At 39.7% G+C, this 21,951-nt stretch overlaps 1 protein-coding gene across 5 annotated transcripts in view; it reads left to right on the top strand.

Moving 5' to 3' along the window:
* The first annotated feature begins 3,515 nt into the window (after positions 1-3,515).
* LOC124776272 (poly [ADP-ribose] polymerase tankyrase-2-like) overlaps positions 3,516-21,951 on the top strand; it is a 92,875-nt gene continuing 74,439 nt past the window's right edge. Inside the window, exons 1-2 of one of the 5 annotated variants that reach the window (XM_047251173.1) lie at positions 3,516-3,560; positions 14,685-15,272. In XM_047251173.1, coding sequence (XP_047107129.1) covers positions 14,704-15,272 — 569 coding nt within the window. In that variant the 5' untranslated portion in view covers positions 3,516-3,560; positions 14,685-14,703. Of the gene's footprint in view, positions 3,561-3,686; positions 3,782-4,263; positions 5,186-14,684; positions 15,273-21,951 lie in introns of those variants that run through there. The other 4 variants (XM_047251174.1, XM_047251175.1, XM_047251176.1 and 1 more) reach the window with 4 other exon arrangements.

Genomic DNA, 21,951 nt, shown 5'->3' with positions numbered 1-21,951 from the left:
CGTTTGGAAAGAAACCCCCTCCCGCCTACTTCGTGCTTTGACGGATCCGGAACTCCTTTCAGGACAGTCAATTAGTTTATTTTGGTTACGTCGCCTCCCGCTGGCTGTTCACGAATTTTGTCCGCATTTCTTGACCTAATTGTGGATTAATTGGCGTTAAAGGCAGACGTTGTGGCACTTGCATGTGATGAAACGGGTAATTCAAGCGCCAACTATTGATGAGGTTATGGATCCCGGCCCTGAACCGCGCACATCAGGCACGCGAAGTCAAGTTTCGCGCGCTGGGCACTCGTCTGAGCAGCCGCCAGAGCCACCTATGGAGCGAATCCTCACTGAACCGACAAAACTCAACGGCAAGCTGGCAGATGGCAGCCCAAGGAGCATATGGCGCACCGATGAGCGGCCGCCACGTAAATTCGAATGGTGTAAATTCGGGCGTAATGCTAGATGATGTTCACAACAGTGTTGAGTTCACAAACGACAGCAACGGACGTGTATGGTGCCCGCGTCTGTTCTACAACAAGTAAGCGCCTACCTGAAACGCGCAGTGCCACAGTTCCCGTTAAATCTGAATCTTCAAGATTATTCGTCTGATATGGCATCTTTGGTTGACACAGGTTCGGAGATAAGTGTTGCTCTGCGGGATGTGAACGACAAGCCACACTTTTTCCGCCTTCCCTATACTAACCGCTGCAAATCAATCTTCAATTCAGACATATTGCTGGAGGCATATGACACTGAATTTTCAGGGTGGTTTCTCGTATTCGTGGCTGTTCTTAGTGCCCGACGTGTCTGGCCTCATATAGGGTGCCGATTATCTAAAAATTTTTTCCGTATCTACTGACAGCTTCTTGTGTAGTTTTCGCTCCCCTCCGCGTAGGACACCAGATGCCATTCCGCAGGATTGGAAGTCAACAAGATTTGCACCGTCTCCCGCGTCGTGACAACTTGTGTCCATTCTGTGCACGCCTCGCTGCCGAGCACACACATGTGCGTCACGATAGAAGTCTACGTTACATCTTACACTTGACTATACGGAGCGGACTCCACTTCAACAGCAATGCACTTCGCTGCAGCAGTAGATTACTACTCATCTCAGTGAACTTTTCCTCAAGGAAAAATAATCTGAAAGAGCGCTGACAGCCAATGGTGTATTCATGTATTCAAGCAGCGGATCGCTGAGACGGAGAAGTCTCTTAATGAGGCTCAGGCAGGATTACGAGGCTTAATGACGGCGCCCCCTGACGCTGCCCAACCGGCCAAGACATTACGCAGCAGTTGCTTCAAAAATTCCCTGCGGTTACGGATCCGATATCGGCACTGAGACAGCGTTAACATTCCACCGTCCATCACATTCAAGCGACGCCGGGACAGCCTGACGCTTACGCCCACGCCGACTGCCTCCGATGAAGTTAATGCGGCTAAGTCGCTTTCAAAGCAATTCTAACAGACGGAACAGTCTCGCTCTAAAAGTGCGTGTGCCGCCCCCTTACGAATGGTTCTTCTCAAAGAGGATAAGGCTTAGCATTTGTGCAGTGACCATAGGGGACTGAGCTCCCGTACTACGCCAGGCCGGTGCCCGATACCGAACATGTTGCATTTCGCAAGCAGTTTAGAAGGTGCCTCTGTGCATTAAAGCTTTTGCACAAATTCCAGTGGCCGAGACAAACAAGCACAAAACCGCAGTCACGACGCCTTTTGGGCTATTTTAACACCACGTCATACCTTTCGGTCTTCGTAACGCTGCTCAGACGTGGCAGCGTTTTATGGATGAGATTCTACAGCATTTCATTATTTTTTTCATTTCATTTTTTTACGTGGTTTCTTCCGATAATATGAGTGACCATAGTTCCTATCTGAACGCGTTTTTCTCCTATCGTGATGCAAACGGCGTCAAAATGAACAAGGGAAATTGTGTATTTACTTGGGTTACCTTGTATCAATAGACAATATTTCTCCTATTCCTCAGAGGGTCCCAGACATTTTGCAGATACCTTTTCCTACCACATTCGAAGAGTTTCGCAGGTTTACAGGTATGGTCAATCATAACCAGCGACGCCTGCCGAAGTTTGCAGATTTTATAGAACCTATCAATGACCTGCTAAAGGTCAAACACACTTCTGGTGTCAGAAAAGTTCCCTGGACGGGTCCAGTCGAGGAGGCTTTCAAGTCCATGAAATTGTCTTTAGCAAAGGCTGTCTTATTGGTCTATCCCATTCCTGGTGCACAGACGGTTGTTTTTGTTGATGCCAGCCAGTCGGATGTGGAACAGTACTCGAAAATCGAACATTATGTTGTGTGTATATCTTTTGCTTGATTGTCTTTTGTATCTAGCTGCGAAAGCGTGCCTGTGTTGAGCTCTTTTGTTGGGAAGTAAATTGCAGTAAACAAAGTACTCATTGAACTTCATACTGTGTACACTTGTCACTTATACACGTATATAAGCTACCACTTTGTGTATGTGCTCTTCGCGCGTATAAATGGTTGAAAATCATTTTGCGAAGATCGCGATTCCCGCGGAACAGCGGTTGAGAACAGCCATGCGAGTTGAGATCACGTGGCTTCCATTGACATACCGTGCCGTGACTTAAAGGCCGGTGTAAACTGGCCGTTATTGTGTTGGTCTGAGAAACTACCTTTGTCAGACTTGGAATATAAATTCACCACAGTCGCGAAGGATTGCACGTTTCGTTATAATAATTAAACCGGCAAGGTTAACACTGAAAAAAAAGTCTCCATAGGGCAAAAACTACGTAAATTGCAATGAAGCCCTCCTGCGTAGGCCGGCCGGAGTGGCCGAGCGGTTCTAGGCGCTACAGTCTGGAACCGCGCAACTGCTACGATCGCAGGTTCGAATCCTTCCTCGGGCATTGATGTGTGTGATGTCCTTAGGTTTGTTAGGTTTAAGTAGTTCTAAGTTCTAGGGGACTGATGACCTCAGAAGCCAAGTCCCATAGTGCTCAGAGCCATTTTTGAACCTCCTGCGTAACTTTTATTCTCTTTTGTTTATTGTATATGAACAACTAAAACATGAGGTGGAAGTTACGCATTTCATGCTAAAACTGAATTCTTCAGTATTTCCAACAGGTGCCGTCAGTGGCGGGACTGATGGAAATCTGTCACTGCGACCAAGTGTTAAAGGGACAGTCACGTGACGTCGAAACAGCCAAGTGTGTACTGTTGCGAGACACTCCCCTGCAACAGCTTCGAAAACGGAACACCACAAACAGCAAACATGGGTCACTACAACTCAGCAGCTATGCGAATGCGCGAACCTTGCAACTCAAGAGCACCAGAAAAAATTTCGTGGCAGCTTTTGGGTGATTGCTACATGCTGCTCAAACAGCCAACAGCTATACTCGAAGTATCCACAACCGTGAGCAGGCGCTGCTCTAAAACGATTGCAGCTCTGCGCTTATGCGAACAGCTGGCAACTGGTCAGACGTGTTGGGAGGTTCATCCAGATGCGAGCAGGAAAAGCGTAGAAATGAGTTAGGGGAAGTCCCAGTTTGTAAGATAGCGAGTAGCGTTATGGGTCGTTAAGGACACACGTAGCACAGGTTAGTTCTTCAAAAAAAGGAAAAGAATATAATATCTCATTAAAGCCCCCGTAAACGATGAAACATTTTGTCAAACTTAACTAAGTATTTGGCAGTGTACGATGGTGTTTGACGTGCTTGCGGGAAATTTGACAAGATGGAGAACGTTGTTAGCGTCGATGTTACGCTGCATAAGTACAGTGAAAAATTGTTTTATCACAATTTATCTCACAATAAGTATGGTAAGTTTCTGAAAATATGGAAACGGCGGTCAAGGATAAAAACAAAATAGCGCTAATCGTTATCAAAATGGTAGGGATATCACATATTTCCCAGCCATATGTCTACGGAGGAATAGGTTATGAACAAAACCAATATTTTACGCATGACGTAACAAGCAGACGTGTAATGAAATAAAAGAATCGAAGTTCTCCGGTTCTTCAGCGTACAATGTGGGTTCTGATATTTTAATGAACTGTCAGAGGATGGAGTACAAGAGAATAATTTTTTGCATAGTTGTGTCGGTTTTCAACATGAGAGCGAAGTAACTCTACAAAAGTGATCTCTCACTTTTAAAGCATTTCCTGAACCAGCTCCATGTTTCTTTTTCTTGTTTAACTACAGTGAAAGAGTCAGTGCTAGAAATGTGTATCTGCATTTGTAGTCGTTCCCACTAGTGTCAAAGTACAGCACACGCCAAAAGCGTCTGCTTCAAAAGTAAGGTTAAATTGACAAGCTTTGTTGGTACGTGTACGGGCTTGTTTGAAACATCCGTGACTAAATAAAGAGGGAATTTGACAGACACCTTTGCCTCTTTACGGGGGCCGTAACAAGTTTTTGAAAATTTTCATTGTCCATTCCAAGTTGATGTAATCAAGTTCTGAGATTAATATTTCCTAAGCAGATTTTCGTGGATAATCTCACACTCATTTTAAGTCATTCCCTGGACCAGCGTCTTGCTTTCTTTTTCTTCATCAAACGGGATAGCAAAGTCAATGCATTTATGTGCATTTGCTGCCATTCGCACTACTGTCCAAATATGAACACGAAGAGCGTCTGCTTCGAAGTGAGGTTAAACTGACTAACTTCATTAAAGTACGTGTACGGACTTGTTTGACGTATCCGCGCGTTTGACAAACAAGGTTGTTTGTGTACAAGAACCTTTAATTGTGCGTAGCAAAGCGAAACCCGCCTACGCCAAGCTATGGAAGTATATTTAGATGTAAATAGACAAATTACGAGGTGGAAAGTGGACGATTTGGTAGCTAGTCGAGCTGCTAATGACTGTATAAGAAATCTAAACAACTGGAGATGTTGCGCAGTATTTGTGAAAGTTACACGTGTAACAGAAAAGTTCTACCATAAGTAAACTTTATTGAGAAGTGAACGACTGTTTTCGTATGTTATGAAATGTGAGAAACTTTGTTAGGAACTGGAACCCCACCTATTTTGTAAGAGTAGCGTGTGAATGGTATGTGTAAACAGTGCAGAATATATTGATACTGTTACATGATTCACCGACCTATGTTATTAAAAGAGTACCGGTCCACTGTGAATTACATATTTGCAGCAAGTGTTTACGTGCCGGTATATAATATGCAGTGAAAGAGTTGGGAGACCAAGACAAGCGTTTTTCCAGTCTTCAGGTAGGTTTTTGAATTAGGCCTATTTATCATTCACTACATCAACATTTTTTATATTGTCTGAAGAGTCAATGATATGTATTAAGAACAAAACTGGTCCAAGTGTCCCCCTCTGAAACACACTTGTGTTTACATGTTTGGGGACTGATAATTGTTTCACTAAAAATTTGACGTTATTGTACCCTATTTTCAAAGTGTGAATGGGATCACTCATCGGCTGTTTCTTTCTGGTGCTTTTAGTTTTTTAGTGATGTTGTATGATCATCAGTGTTAAAAACATTCATCAGCTCTAGAAGTATGGCTGTGACACAATTTTCTGTGTCAAGAGCTTCAAGTCGTCAACTGTGCCAGATATGGCAGATATTACACTTCTGCTTCTGCTCCCTTGGAAACCAACCTTGTGTTAAGAACGTGGAATTTTTTTCAGACAAGTCATTAGTCAGTCTTTCACAGCCGATTCCACGATTTTTGAGAATGTTGAGAACAAGGAAACTGGCCTTTAGCTTTCAGTACCCTTCTTTAGTAGAGGCGCAACCCAAATATGTTTCAAATACCCTAGAAAAATACTAAAAATACTCCTAATTACGTGTGTTAATAGAGTGTGTATGCTGTCCATGCTTGCCTTCAGAATTAAGATTGGCACCTCATGTAGGCCTACTGACTTGTAATTTTTTAATGTGTGTTGAAATCTCGAAGTATATGGTCTAAGACTGAAGCTGAGCTTTAGGTTACACTCATAGTAGTGTTTACCAGTTTTGACATGCAAAAAGTATTTGTAATGTTCAGTAAGTAGGTACTAATTTGATTTTAACACTTGTGTTCACGTTCACATCGCCACATAAAATTATGTTAATTTTGGGAGCTGAGACTATGTCCAGAACTTGTTGATATGTTAAAAATGTGTTCACATTGCCACAAGGTGAACAGAACATTCATAGGGCAATGGTGTTGCAATGCTTCCCTTAGGCGTATCATTGGTAAATGTCATTCACAATTTTGGTTTACAGTATGTCTCATTCTTGACAGTGGTGGGTAAGCTCGTGTTTCTTACAAAACTTACAAATGTCTGGTGAAGGTGATGATCCGCAGAAGGGGACAGTAGTTTTTGTTTTGTTAAGTTCTAGACTACAAAGGTTTAGTAGTGGAGATGGAGAGCTTATTATAACTGCAATAATGCCATTCTGCTTTGACCACTGATGTGCGGCAGACTAAACTGTAGCACACATGTAGGCCTAGATGTAGCTTGAGGTCTAAGTTAGGTTGCATGTGATTGACGCAGTGAGATGGCGAAGCCAACAAATGTTACAACAGGTTTTTTTTTTTTCTTTTTTTTCCTTTTATGTGCCATGATCCTCAACTGCATTTATGTTCCTGATAACTTATTTCCCCACCTAATCCAATATTTCCAAGGTTTTAAAACATTCAAAAGCATTAATAACAAGAAAATACATGCTCAAATGTGGATGCCAAGTTTTTTTCTGTTTAATGGCTGACATTTCAAAAGATTTATCTACATTAATTGCGACCAGATCTTGCTTATATATATTCCATTTCTCACATAAGTACACCTGCTATTATAGTAGGCCAATGAAATTTCTTTTCGTTTGTTCTTTAATATTGCAAAGAATGAAGTTCAACCATTCCAGTTAGTCGTGGTAATGATGAGATAAGTCGAATCTTAATATAATGAAGATAAAAAGTCACAGAGTGCCCACAATCAAAACATTCAAGGTATCAAATATAAAACTAGTAACAATACTTAAATTACAGGTCATCAAGGCAATAGCCTTCTTCAGCTTAATTTCAAATTTTGAATCTTCAAGCTCTTTCAGGTATATTGCTCTTTTCATAATGGGCTGTATGAAAAATTTCTTTTTGTTGTAAAAGAATCACTCTTATGTCTAGTGTTGAGATCATATACTTGACTATTGACAAGAGTGTATGATCATTAAATGCTGTATTTCAGTTTCTACACGAGTGTCCTATAATGCATACAACTGCGCTGCTCGGACACTAATTCCAATTCAAGTTGTTGCACTTTATTTTCAGCAGACTGCATATACCAATGAAATATTGGTGGTTCTCTGTAAATTTTTGTGGTGTTTGCCCTTAAGATATTAATTCCACCACTCCTCGCTGTTACTGGTGTCCGTACCTGACAGCTATGATCCTTTGTGGTCCAACTGTAACTAGTCTACCAAAAGTCAAGTAACCCTGCTGCTTCAGTAAGTACATGAACGTGATATTAAGAAATATGGTTGTGGTAAGACACTTATCTGTAGCTTATCTCATTAGAAAAACATTCAATTTTTTATGCTGTCATATTCGTTGCTTTTGCCAGCTAACAACAAGACTGTGAAATATATGCACCAAAAGGTGACTCGACAGCAGCCATTAACATTACATCACTGGTCAAAGATGACAACTCTTATTTAACATTCCTCGTGAGCTATATCACCATGATGTCTTGCTCTAATGAAACAACTATGGCTTGTATGTGTATCTGCAAGCAGGTGAGTGCTTTACACATCTGACACTGATTGCAACAAGAACAGTTTGTAGTGAAACGGCTGTTATTTGGATTTAATGTACAAAGTAAAACTAGTCTGACACTTTTGCCAAATATGGCTTTCTTCTGCAGTTTGCACGATGGATTCTGATTGTTGTTATTACACTAAACTCCTCTAATACAGAAATATCAAGAATTATTGTCACTATGTGTGCACCGGAATCTTATTATACTACAGAGCAGCAACGCATTAACTCTTAACTTCCAGCAATAATTTACACATTTACAGAATGAAAGTAAGAGGGAGTTGAAACTGTGAGGGTGAATCTTATCTGGATATTCACTTATTAACAGTATTGCCTGGATAAGGCAATGTTCCGCATTTGAGCTCCACTCGAGCACACAGTTTCAGTTTGCCTGATTCTGGATGTGGCCTGAGTTATCACTGTTATGCATCACACAATAAAACACAATAATCACACACAAAATAGCCGTTACAGAATAATTATACAAGACATTATAATAAATCCCTGTAGCACTCCTGCAGGGAACATTAGTCAGTACATTGACTGATTAACACACATAATTGAAACTCTGATTCATGGCACTATATTTTGAACAACACAGAAAGATTTCGTAACAGCAAAGTTGTAATGCAGTTAACCATATTAATATAAAGTTCAGTTCAGAACCAATAAACAAGCAAGCGAGTCTTCAGTAATTGCTTCTTTAATGAACACTTCAAGTACAGTTGGAAGAATGGCTTGTTGATAGTACCATTATTCAGGACAGGGAAAGTACTTGCAGACTGGGACACAAAATTTATGCGGAACTATGAAAATAGTTTCAAACTTAAATCACTTGTTTTCTGAAATAAAAAGAGTATGTAGCTGCTGAGACGTCAGTTACACCTTAATCGAGGCTGTAGTGCTCTGCCAACATCTTAGCAAAACAATTGTGATTCAGAAGCAGATGCCATTTCCCCATATGAGTCAATCAGTGCTCGTTCAGTGGGATTTGTTAACATCGCAATACCATGTCGATACAGCAATGTCATTAACTGAAAAGATACAAACCTCAAGAAATCGAAAAGCTCAATGGATGGTGCCACTATCAACATGAAAATACTAGCAAAATAGGTGCCGACAAACTAACAGGATCTCCATGGAACTAGAGACATTGTGGTATGTATTTTCTTGTCATTAATGCCTTTGAATATATTAAAACCTTTGAAATATTGGACTATGTCAGAAAATAAGTTATCAGCAACATAAATGTAGTTATGGATCATGGCACATAAAAGGAAAAAAAGAGAAAAAAAAAACTGTTGTAACATATTCGTTAGCTTCACCATCTCACTGCCAGTCAACCACATTCTTACCTAACTTAGACCTTGAGCTACATCTACATGTGTGCTACAGTTTAGTCTGTCGGACATCAGTGGTGAAAGCAGAATGGTATTATCACAGTTATTATACTCTCCATCTCCACTACTAAACCTTCTGCGGATCATCATCTTCACCAGACCTTTGTAAGACTTGTAAGAAATGCAAGCTAATCGACCATTCTCAAGAATGAAACAACATATTGTAAACCAAAAGTGTGAATGAAAATCTACCAATGATACACACAAGTGAAGCATTGCAACATCTTAACATAATAAATGGTGCCACACTTCATAGAATATTCATATGGTTTGCACTGTTGATTAGGCCCACAAAAATTTGGTTTTGTGACGACAAATCTCTTGAAAGACAGTCTCAGTTTCACCTAATATTACACCCTTCTTCAGAAAACAAACTTAAAAAGCAAGTTGTAAAGATTGTGATTTTGTATGAATATCAAAATACACTAAATGTTGTCTGAGACCAAATATGTGAAGTGTCAGTTAATTACATGAATTGAAAACAGTCTTGTGTGAAATCAAACGTACCTAAATTTGTCACTGAAACATCATTAAACAAGAGGTGCACTGACATAAAATTAGAGAAGAAACCAAAAGAAATTGTGAGCACAGTTCTCTATGTTTATGCAGTGACATTGTATGTTGCAGTCTAAGTAGATATAACATGATTTTCACTTGTACTCTCAGATATTGCAGATTCGTTTGAGAAGTTACGTTTCAAACATTTTGATAATTATAAAATTACGTAGCCTGTTTACTTACCAATCTTGACAATAGAAAAAAATTACCCACAACTTTAATGTCACATTCAAAACTTTGCCAATTGTGATTATTAATGGAAATGAATTGTTCAGTCTTTTGAAATTATGAATCGAGAACGAATAAGTAATTCAACGTGAGCAAGAAACACACTATGGTTATTTATGGCATCTTTTACTCTCTCTCTCTCTCTCTCTCTCTCTCTCTCTCTCTCTCTCTCTCTCTCTCAACCCAATAGACCAAAATATGTGCCCTTTGGACAGCTGCAGTGAATTAGCATTCAAAGCAGCTAGCATATAGTAATGGAAGTGCAGCAGGATATCAACTGAGAAATTTTATTTGTAATGCTTGTACTTCCATATTTATCACTCACTATACAGGATGCTGACTTTTTCAACATGAACAGGAAAATGTAATAAATTAATATCCAACACCTTGCTAATGTTAACATATAATAGATCTGAGGATAATGTAATACATACGTGATTCAGATTAGCCGAGTCGCTATTGTATTATCGAAAATCCTTTAACTCAAGAAATAAATTGATAAATTGTGGTCTGATGTGTTGAATTTCAAAAGGAACTGATTGTGGAGTACGTCCGCATGCTTGCCACGTACTTTCTGATGCTTTACAGTTTACACCATTTATAGTTTGTTTCTCAAGTTTCATTCTGGATTTCAGGCTCCATTTTAATGCATTCAAGCTGGGTGTGATTTTTACATTCTTGGACATTAGCTGCTATTTATGAAAGACTTTTTGTCCTAGTCCTTGCGTTTTTGTGTTGCGCATACCTGTCATGTTTATCCATTCTGCTTACCAGGTTTCTAAATGCACATATCACTTGGAGATTCTCTTTCCCAGCTGTTACATTTAATTCTCTGGCATGTCCACCTATGACACTTTTTTCTTATTTATGTGCATTTCCTAATTTGCTACTACATTACAATTCCTGTTCACTGTCGGCATACAGTATTATTCAAAGAACAGTGACTGACGCCCGAACAACAGGGAACTAACGTGCATCTAGATTAGAAATTAGTCCATTGATAATGGCTAGGCACTAGCCGGAATCTGGATTTGCGTAATAAAACCAGCAAAAAAAAAAAAAGACTGATTGCTGCACTCTATAATGTATAAATCATATAACAGTCGCTGAGTGCGCCCACTTTCCTAATGGAAGGTGACCTAATAACAGTTCAGTTCCCTCTTTCCATTATCGATGTAGTGGTGACAGTGAACTTGTCTTACACATTTGCTGATTTTGAATTCTTGTACAAATCTGTCAGTACAAATGACCCACTCAGAAGAGAAAGAGTGGGTTTCCATATCTCCCTCTCTTCGATACTATACTGCCTAAAAAAGGAAAAACATTTTATTTGATCCCTCAGTATAAGAGGCCTTTTCTTATTTGTAATGTGACAGTACTCTCCGAAAGGTGATCTTATTTGCATTTTGAATGTGCTTCTACATTCCATGTACACAATACTCAGTCATTTCGTTGTGTGTTTATACATGCAAGCTGCTTGGCAGCATTGCAGTAGTGAAGTTGCAAAAAAACTGTGGGAGTTTGGTGATGCATTGTCTTGGACTCCAGCTGTACCTTTAGTTAAACATGGCCACGCATTGTGTGCCTTCACCTATCAGCCATGTCTACTTGTGTTAACACTTTTGATCCAAACCCCCATTGTTTTCGTTATCTTCAGTATTATTCAAAATTGTTGTTGCTGATTTTACGCACACTGTGCGTACTTCTCTGTAATCCTCAGCCTATATCTCCCACGTTCACAATCTTGACCTATCAAAACAGATTGTGTTGTATAAATTGCACACATACTGGTGAATAAATATGTTTTCTTTCAGTGTGTCATGTGAATTCATTGCTGTACAGGTCCACAAGGTGCAGGGCAGACAAAGCACAAAGAGAGTCTATTCCTTCTAATTGCAGGCCAAGTGCAAAAGATCTCTGTTCCAGAGGATGTTTCATTACTAAATTCACATGAATATTAAAGTCAAGTGTATTCAAGGCATAAACTTGACCCACTCAGAAGCATTTCAAATCAAATTAGCTTCTGTGTTACATCTATTTCAATAGATGCATTAGCACATGATGTGATAGTAAAACTGCAGTCTTGTTTGGTGCTGGTAATCTTTCCAGTGTACTTCCTTTGAACAAATTGTCATCTGAGTCTCTTCTTAAATTGTTTTAGAATTTTTTTTGTTACGTGTAATATATTAAATGATAACTTTTGAAACAGGAAAATTGTTGCACTGGAAAATAGTCATATTTTAACTCTCTTAACAAGACCCAGACAATCCCGTGGTTGATCAATATCTTGCTGTCTCTACTGCGACTAACACATTTTTGCCTCACTCAGAAACAATCAGCAGTTTCGAGCTATGACACTCGCTAAAGTAATTGTAGAAATTAGATTTTTAGTTAAAAATTATGGTGATATACAATTCCAGTACTCACAGCTTTTCAATAAAAAAAAGTTTATTAAAACTTAAATTGACTTCAGAAAATTGTAAAATTACAAAGAGGCAAACTGTAAGGACCATTCTTATCTTCAGGAGATGAAATTCCAGTGCTGCTGTGACACTAAAATAAAAACTAAGGAAAAAACTGTCCTAGCTTTCATAATTTGTAGTACCTTCCTTAAGGAAATATAGGAAAGGTTATAAAGGAGGGGCTTTTAATTCAGACCCCAAGAGGAGTGGGGCCTACTTGTAATGTGGAGTAGAGTAGAAACGGTGAAGGGGAAGGCATCAGAGAAGGTAGAAGACGTAAGATAGTACTTTGATGAGTCTGTGCTTCCTGCAGTACAGGAATGACAGGAGGATACAGTGAGAAGTAAAGATGAAGAGAAGTGATACATTAAATGAATGATCGCTTATGGACTGGAAGGAAAGCAGAAAAGTAGACAGAATAGACCAAAGCAAGAGGAACAGAGAGGGGGATGGTGGGACATGAATATAGAAAAGTAAGTTGCTGAGAATATAATTGAGTACATAAATGGAGAAGTACTACCAAAGCAAGGTGTGTCAACAGGTCTCAAGGGCCCTTCCTGAGTTTCCTGAACTCTGAAGATGGTAACTTGCTCTCCAACATTTTGTCAAGTCCTGTCACTCTCCTGAGCATACATCCTCATTTTATTACTTTATAGTATGTCTTTATACACTGAATCAGCAAAGAAAAGATATAGCCATGTATATTCAAATACAGAGATATGTAAGCAGGCAGGCCTATATAAGACAACAAGTGGCTGGGGCAGTTGTTAGATCGGTTACTGCAGCTACAATGGCAGGTTATCAAGATTTAAGTGAGTTTGAATATGGTGTCATAGTTGGCACACAAGCCGTGGGACATAGCTTCTCCAAGGCAGCAGTGAAGTGGGGGTTTTCCTGTACAACCATTTCACAAGTGTACCGTGAATATCAGAAATCCCATAAACCATCAACTCTTCGACATCGCTGCAGCCGGAAAAAGATCATGCAAGAACGGGACCAATGATGACTAAAGAGAATCGTTCAGTGTGACAGAAGTGTAATCCCTCTGCAATTTGCTGCAGATTTCAATGCTGGGCCGTCAACAAATGTCAGCATGTGAACTATTCAACGAAACATCATCGCTATGGGCTTTCAGAGCCGAAGGCCGACTTGTGTATCCTTGATGACTGTAAAACATGAAGCTTTACTTCTTGCCTGGGCCCATCAACACTGACATTGGGCTGTTGATGACTGGAAACATGTTGCCTGGTCAGATGAGTCTCTTTTTCAAATTGTATTGAGCGGATAGACATGTACAGTTACAGAGACAACCTCATGAATCCATGGACCTTGTATGTCAGCAGGGGACTGTTCAAGTCAGTGGAGGCTGTGTAATAGTGAGGGGTGTATGCAATTGGAGTGATATGGGACCCCTGATATGTCTAGGTATGACTGTGACAGGTGACACATACGTAAGCACCCTGTCTGCTCACCTGCGTCCATTCATGTTCATTGTGCATTCCAACGGACTTGGGCAATTCCAGCAGGACAATGAGACACCCCACACATCCAGAATTGCTACAAAGTGGCTACAGGAACATTCTTCTGAGCTTAAACACTTCCGCTGGCCTCCAAACTCCCCAGACATGAGCATATCTGGGGTGCCTTGCAACATGCTGTTCAGGAAAGATCTCCTTGCATGGACTTATAGATGGCCCTGCAGGACTCATGGTGTCAGTTCCCTCCAGCACTACTTCAGACAGTAGTCAAGTCCACTCCATGTTAAGTTGTGGCACTTCTGCATGCTCGCTTGAGCCCTACACAATATTAGGCAGGTCTACCAGTTTCTTTGGCTTGTCATTGTATATTTAATCAATTATTTTCTCAGTCACTTTTTTCCACTCCCTCTCCCTCCCTTTCCAGATTTCTCCTATTCCTTAATTCCTATTCATTCCTCTCTTAATTTGTATCTGCTTCTCTCTCTAGGCTGGGGAAGCGACAGTTTTTACCAAAGTAGCATACTCTCACATTATACTTAACGTCCCCTCATCCTCGAAGCAGGTTTGTATAACTGACCAGCCATTTCTTCCTAGCCTTTTGCAACCTATCTCCACTAATGGTATCGAAACCCAGGACATCTTTCTCTACTTTATATGCATCTATTGGCAATACTGAAATTTTGGCTCGTCAAGGTAAGAGTTGAAAGTATTGCCCAGTCATTCTGCCTACTTATAAAAAAGATAAAATTACAATTTAACTTGTTCATTAAGTCTGAAATAATATTATTTACATGTGGTGCAACAGCTCATGTCACTTAATTGATACTTGGACATGTTACAGTAAGATCCCAGTGACGGTGATGGCTGCGATATTTCCATTGGAAGGCAGAGGTGGTCTATCTGGAGACCTGGGAGTACTGCTGGAGTCGAAGGAGGCTGCTGACGTCACACTGGAGGTGTCTGGGTCACAGCTGTTGGCGCACAGGGCCATCCTAACAGCCCGCAGTCCAGTGTTTAGAGCCAAGCTAAGGGACATCGCAAAAGAGAGCGGCAGCCTCACTGTACAGATCTCTGACATGAAGGACGAAGTCATGAAGCAGTTGCTTTGTTTCATGTACACAGACCAGGTGCCAGACCTGTGTACTTATGCAGCACCGCTTCTAGTGGCAGCGGATGAGTACGGCATCCCACTGCTGAAACAAGTGTGTGAAGCCATGTTGGCCAAAGGGATCACTGTGACCAATGCTTCAGAAATGGCAGTACTTGCTGTGAAACACTCATGTACTAAACTGGAGGAGGTCACCATCAACTTCATACGGACACACAATGAAGTGTTGGGCACGAATGGTTGGGAGGATGCGATCCTCAAGCACCCACGAACGGTCGCACAGATCTGCCGACTCATGGTGGCCAAACCGTCAGAAAAGAGGTACATTCGTAGGTTTACCATATTTTTTGGGTGTAACCCAGGACATATTTTTGAAATTACTTACAAGTCTTACTGCTTACTGAAACATTCAGCTTTACTTATTCAGTTGTATTTTTCATTAGATATGACTTGCTTCAGAAATAATGTATGTACAATGTGGACTGAACAACCAGTTCCTGAAATCAGACTTTCTTAATCACTTTGAACTTCACTGAACACAATTTCATACCTCCTTTCTTGTCTGTGGCCAAAATTGCTTTTAGTTTTATTAGCAGTATAACAAATCATATTTTTCTTCAAGTATATATTTTTTCACATGCTGCAAAAGAAACACAATCAAAATTTTAGCAGTTTTTTGTGACACTTCATCAAAGTGTAAAAGTTTAACTTGAATTTCCTCTTCCAGACTGAAATTTTTTATAACAGTAGAAACAAGTTTTACTGTACTTCAGTTTGAGCTATCCATCATTAATGTTGCATAATTAATATTTTCCAAAGAACACAATATGTTATCAGATATAAATGGTGATGTTGACAATAATTGCCTCAGTTTTGGTTCTAGCAGATGAAAATTGTGGGTTACATAATATTTTAACCAGTTGAGACGTACACTCTGATGTTTTGAAACTGAGTTTGTGTCCAGCAGTGTGGCTTGCAAATTTTGCCTCTTTAGTAGCACACTTCAAGTCACAATTAACATCTTTGGCTTTAAAAAATCTCTTATGTTTGATGGGATAGTAGAGTTAGTAACAATCCTATGCTTAGCAGTTTTCATGTGCTCTTTAAAATAACCCCTTCCTTTACATGCAACAGAAAATTCTCCAGTACATAGTGTGCAGTAAAAACATTCATTGTTACTATCGTTACACAATTTAAAAAATTTGTTTTCTTGTTGCAGGTTAACATTAGACATACACTTCGTTTTACCCATTGGTAAAGATGAATAGAGAGAAAATGATCAAAAATGTGTAGACGAGTTACTTCACACTCAGAAACAAATAGTAAGTGAAAAGTAGTGGCAGAACTGCTTAGCCATGCCTCCCTATCAACATCAGCACTGGCTGCAAGGTTGACCATAACAAAGTGTTTAAAAACACAATGTAGAAAATGTAGCTCTAAAATTTAAAAAAAATCCTTGCCAGTCACCAAATTCTCAAACTCCAGGCATTTTTGCAACCCTGGACATCTCTAAAAAGCAGGATCATCTGGGCTAGTCCTGTACATATGGTAAGCCCGTACAGTCGATATGATGTGGCGTGTTCAGGAGTGCATCTGTGCATCAGGGGCATGTGTGTACAAGCAGTATAGTGGTAGTATAGGATGAAAAAGGACATATCATCTCATTTATGCCCAAACAATGAAAGTACTTTTTACTAGTTTTCAATTGCAGATGAATGAGTGTTTCAAAAGCACCATAAAAATGAACAAGGGCAGCCTAAAGAATCATTTTGTGCCTGATTTTTTGGTAGGCCACTTACCACATTTGTAACCGTTCTTCTCTCTCTTTGAGGGACGGTTCACATTTATTATTGTGGCATGACAATACTTATCGGATTTTTTTGTGGAAGTTAATCAGTCATGTGTTGGAGCAAGAGGCGAGGAGTCATCAATCTGCTGATGGGTTTGATGCAGCCTGTGGGAGTTGCTCTCCTGGCCAACCTCTTCACCTCAGAGTAGCACTTGCACCTAACATACTCCATTATTTGTTGCCTGTATTACAATCTATGTCTTCCCTTACAGTGTGTGTAATCCAGAATTCTTTCTAGAACCAGGCAACTACTACCTTATGTTTTAACACACAACCTATTATTGTGTCTGTCCTTTTAGCCAGTGTTTACGAGATACTCCTTTCCTCACCGATTCTGTAGAGAACCTACTCGTTGAAATGAAACTTCCTGGCAGATTAAAACTGTGTGCCCGACCGAGACTCGAACTCGGGACCTTTGCCTTTCGCGGGCAAGTGCTCTACCAGCTGAGCTACCGAAGCACGACTCACGCCCGGTACTCACAGCTTTACTTCTGCCAGTACCTCGTCTCCTACCTTCCAAACTTTACAGAAGCTCTCCTGCGAACCTGCAGAACTAGCACTCCTGAAAGAAAGGATATAGCGGAGACATGGCTAAGCCATGGCTGCAGGTTCGCAGGAGAGCTTCTGTAAAGTTTGGAAGGTAGGAGACGAGGTACTGCCAGAAGTAAAGCTGTGAGTACCGGGCGTGAGTCGTGCTTCGGTAGCTCAGTTGGTAGAGCACTTGCCCGCGAAAGGCAAAGGTCCTGAGTTCGAGTCTCGGTCGGGCACACAGTTTTAATCTGCCAGGAAGTTTCAATACCTAGCTATGGTAGTCATAGAAGGCACCATGCATTGCTCTCTTGGCAGTCAAATGTGTTTGATTCAGCATCTCTCTATCTATAGCCCCTAAATTTGTTTTACACTTATTATGCAGTACTCTCTGTTTCTTTAGAAGTTTCTTTACGGTGATTGTATACCATGGATGTTTCCTCTCATTATGTACTGTTCTACTGGGAACATGTCTATCCAGTGTGTGGTCAACTATTCTTTTAAACTTGAGCCAATGTTCCTCTACATGCTCCTGACCTGTGCTGAAAGTTTCAAGTTCCTCAATGAGATAGGGTATTACTGATTTTTTTTTTCTAGTTTACTGAACATATATATCTTTCTGCGTGTTTTAGTTGTCCTTCGCACTTTGGTGATCATTGTTGCCACAGCTGCATCATGGTTACTAATACCAGTTTCAATATGGACATCCTCGAAGAGCTCAGGTCTTTTTGTTACTATTAAGTCCATTATATTTCCATAATGAGTATGGTTCCTAACCATCTGTTCTAGGTAGTTTTCAGAAAAGACTTTTAGTAAAGTTTCACTGGGTATCTTATCATGCCCAACACTAAGAAAATTGTCATTTTCCTAATTAATTGTTGGATGATTAAAGTCTCCACCAATGATTACAGTATTTTTGTGTAACTTATGTACAAGTGAACTAAGGTTTTCTCTGAAGTTTTTGGTTACATCAGGTGATGAGTCTGGTAGCCAATAGAAGGATCCAGTTATTTTATGTCCACCCCTGATACTGAGTCTTGCCCAAACAGTCTCACATACAGCTTCAATTTCAATCTCGATGGATTTGATTTTTTGTCTGCAGTGACAAATACACCATCTCCATTTCCCTCTTGCCTATCCTTTCGATATACACATAAATTCTCCCAAAATATCTCACTGCTATCAATTTCAGGTTTCGACCAGCTTTTTGTACCTAGTATTATGTGAGCTTTGCTGCTTTTCGTGAGCAGTTCAAAGTCTGGCACTTTGTTGCAAATACATCGGCAGAGTACCATTAGGATTTGAATACTCTCATCTTTGAGAGGCATTTCTTTCAATCTTAAAGTGGTAGTTTTGGGTTTTCTGCAGCTATCATTATCTGGACTGGGTGGAGTGTCGCCCACCCTTTTTTGTATTTCTTTTTTTTCTTCCAACACCTGCATACAAGTCTTTCTATGGTAACAAATTTCAGTTGAAATGGTCATTAGCTTGACTATTAGTCTTTGTGGACTAGCACTCAGAATTCCAAAATATTTGTAAGTCTCGAACTGCTGCACTTTGAAATATTTCTAAGGCACAATAAAATGTAAGTCCTAGTGGCTCTCGGACTACACAAAACACCAAAAACAACCTCCTTGACAAAACACGAAAATGAAATACTTTGAGCTCTGCTGTGCTTCCTTATTTAAAAACTTGATTGGTGTGTTGCGATTAGAGAATATAGGAGGGTGGGTGGTTTTCCACTGTAAATAGACATAGGCTACACAAGGAAGAACCAGAATCAATATGGTACTCAAAGATAAAACTCCTATTACCATGAGTTTTTGTTGGTATAAACTGTGATTTTGTGGTAAACATTGAAGTGTGACCTCTCCAATAGTTCACCCATTTGTTACTGTCACAAGGTCTTCTACAGAACTGAGTAGGTTGGGATACAAGGTATTTTTTAAAAAGGTCAGGTTCTTAGTAGGTAATATTTCTGAGGGCTCGTCAGACAAGTACAGTAACAAGTATGTCTTGTGAAGAATTATTCCCCCTGTTACAGTTTCTGAGAGCTGAAAAGTTGGCCGTGAAATGTCACACATCATACCATTTATTATTATACTGCTACCCTGCAGCTCAAACTGTTCTGCATTCTTAGATCGCCCTTGCTCCTGACAGTTCGTGATAACTACCACTGGATTGGCTACTAAGTACACCCACTGTCAGCTGCCATCTGGAATTTAGGATGCAGTTCAAGGATGCCCCACAGGCACCCTTTGACTCCGTCTCTCTAAGAAAAGTTCTGTTTCACATGTTGCTGTAGCAGTTTGGATCATCATGGATGTGCATTACGCAAAAATCGTTCAACATTTGAGTGGCACACCAAAGATAGGTTATGTTACGCTCTTTCTAAATCTCCACACAATTAATTACAATGAGCTTCCCCTCCATTTTATTAATTTCTCTATGAACTTTATTTATTTATTTATTTCATGTTCCTTAGATCCAGTTAGAGAGTCAATCACAAGGATATGGAACGTGTCAAATTGTACAGGTTTCAATTTAAACTTACAATAAATTCAAGGGCAGTTCAATGCCAAATTGTACATAGATTATGTAAGACATACTATAAATACAGTAATAGATACAATGTCAGTTAGATAACATAACAACCATTTAACAGAAAAAGGAGTTTCAAATAAAGGTTAAAGATAAGAGCACAAAGTTAAATCAGATATTAGGCCTACAAGAGTAAATACAGGTACAGCCAATTTGTTGTTACAAAAAGTGTGCTAATGCTCAAATGCACAATATGAACTTAATAAATAATCATCTTTCCCCTACATTTCATGTTCCCACAAATAAAGTGCTGCTGCTACAGCTGTCACCATGATCATTCCACCAGGAAATACTCATTGTTATACTTTACTCACATTGTATACAACGAAGCCATCATCATCTAATATGTACACTGTGAAACAAAACAGAACAAATTCCTAGCTCACTACAAATAACCAATATTCTAAGCAAAAAATATGCCCGACAAAATATAACTGTTCCCAAAAATTGAATAATAACTCAGCAGTCAGCCATGATTCCCATTAATCCTACCAAGATATTAACTTAGACCAATAATTCAATACCTTTGTGAAAATTCCACTTACACCAATGGTGCAAAAATCCATTATACATTATACTTTGGCAATAGTGATCTGTACTAAAAAATAATCTCCCACCTGTGGTATCTCACAAAGGTTTAAAATCAAAACAAAGGAGTACTGGAATTTATGCTATGTGAATAACCATAGCTATATTCTCCATTGCCAACATCTAAAATACTACAGTAACACAACAAATCAATTCAAGCAAACTACTCACTTGATGCCCTAAAATAAAATAAAATAAAATAAAATAAAAAAATCATTAACCATCTATCTCAAAAATGAAATCAATCCATTCTTTATACTCTGCAAACTGATATCTCAAGTTAAATACCACAAGAAACTCATTCATGATTTGTGCAACACTCAATTACACAATACAAAAAATACACCTAATGAAATGCCAAAAACCTTGATACACTATTACTTCCGTGGTCTTAACATGTATGGCAATGTGCTTGTGGCATGTGCAGGTGCAACATGCCTTTCTCTGCTGTACTTGTTCCTCCCTCCTTTTTTGGGAGTGGGCCTGGTAATGTGGTGGTAATGAACCTGGCGTGCCATGAAAAGGACTTAAACAGGCAACATATATAACTGTTGCACGTATTGGAAGCTGCAGTTCAACGTTCACTGATGAGGTCATCTGAGTAGCCTGACGTGGGGCTTGATACTTGGTCACAATTTTTTTCAGTTTCCCATTTGATGTATAAGGACTTTGTTAGCATTGTGCACTGACCTATGTGGGAGTTCGGTAGTTTAGCATTGTGATGCCCCATTTGCTCCTAACAATTGAGGAAGGGCATTGATATTGCCTTTCTGCACCCACTTCTCTACCTCTCACAACATCTTTGCAAAATTTCACACTTCTCATCATTTTTCCTCACCGTAAGTTTGATTATCCCAGATGTCGACTGTATTTTGTGGCTTCATACTACTTTGTATGGTGTCAGGCCTGTATTTTCATTGATTTTTCAATTGTAAGCTGTGGCAAAAGATGGCAGTAAGAGTATCCGAATCATTGTGTTACCTGTACAAGCAGTGTCTTAGCATTGTTCCTATCACTTGATGCACATGCTCAGTTCTACCATTTGCCTGCAGATGTGACAGGTTTCACCTCAACTTCTGAATACACAATAGATGGCGTAAATACTTCATAAATTCTGACGTAAAATTGATGCACTGATCTGTAATTAATGTTTCTGGAACACCAAAGTCTAGTAACCAATTCTGCATCTACATCCACATTGATACTGTGCCTTCTGCCTTACAGCACATGGTGAAGGGTATCCCGCACCACTATGAGTCATTTCCTTTCTTGTCCCACTCGCAAATATACACCTCAAAAAAAAGTTTTGCGTCACCTCAGTTCCAATAGTTCCGGAACCTGTACAGAAAATTGGAATAGAGATCAACATAAACATCATTTCTGCCCTTTATATTGCTCATGAAAACCACACATTCCATGTTGCACAACCATACA

Source organism: Schistocerca piceifrons, chromosome 2 (genome assembly GCF_021461385.2).
Source record: "Schistocerca piceifrons isolate TAMUIC-IGC-003096 chromosome 2, iqSchPice1.1, whole genome shotgun sequence".
Classification (NCBI taxonomy): Eukaryota; Metazoa; Arthropoda; class Insecta; order Orthoptera; family Acrididae; genus Schistocerca; species Schistocerca piceifrons.
This window is presented reverse-complemented; position numbering and strand designations above follow the sequence as displayed.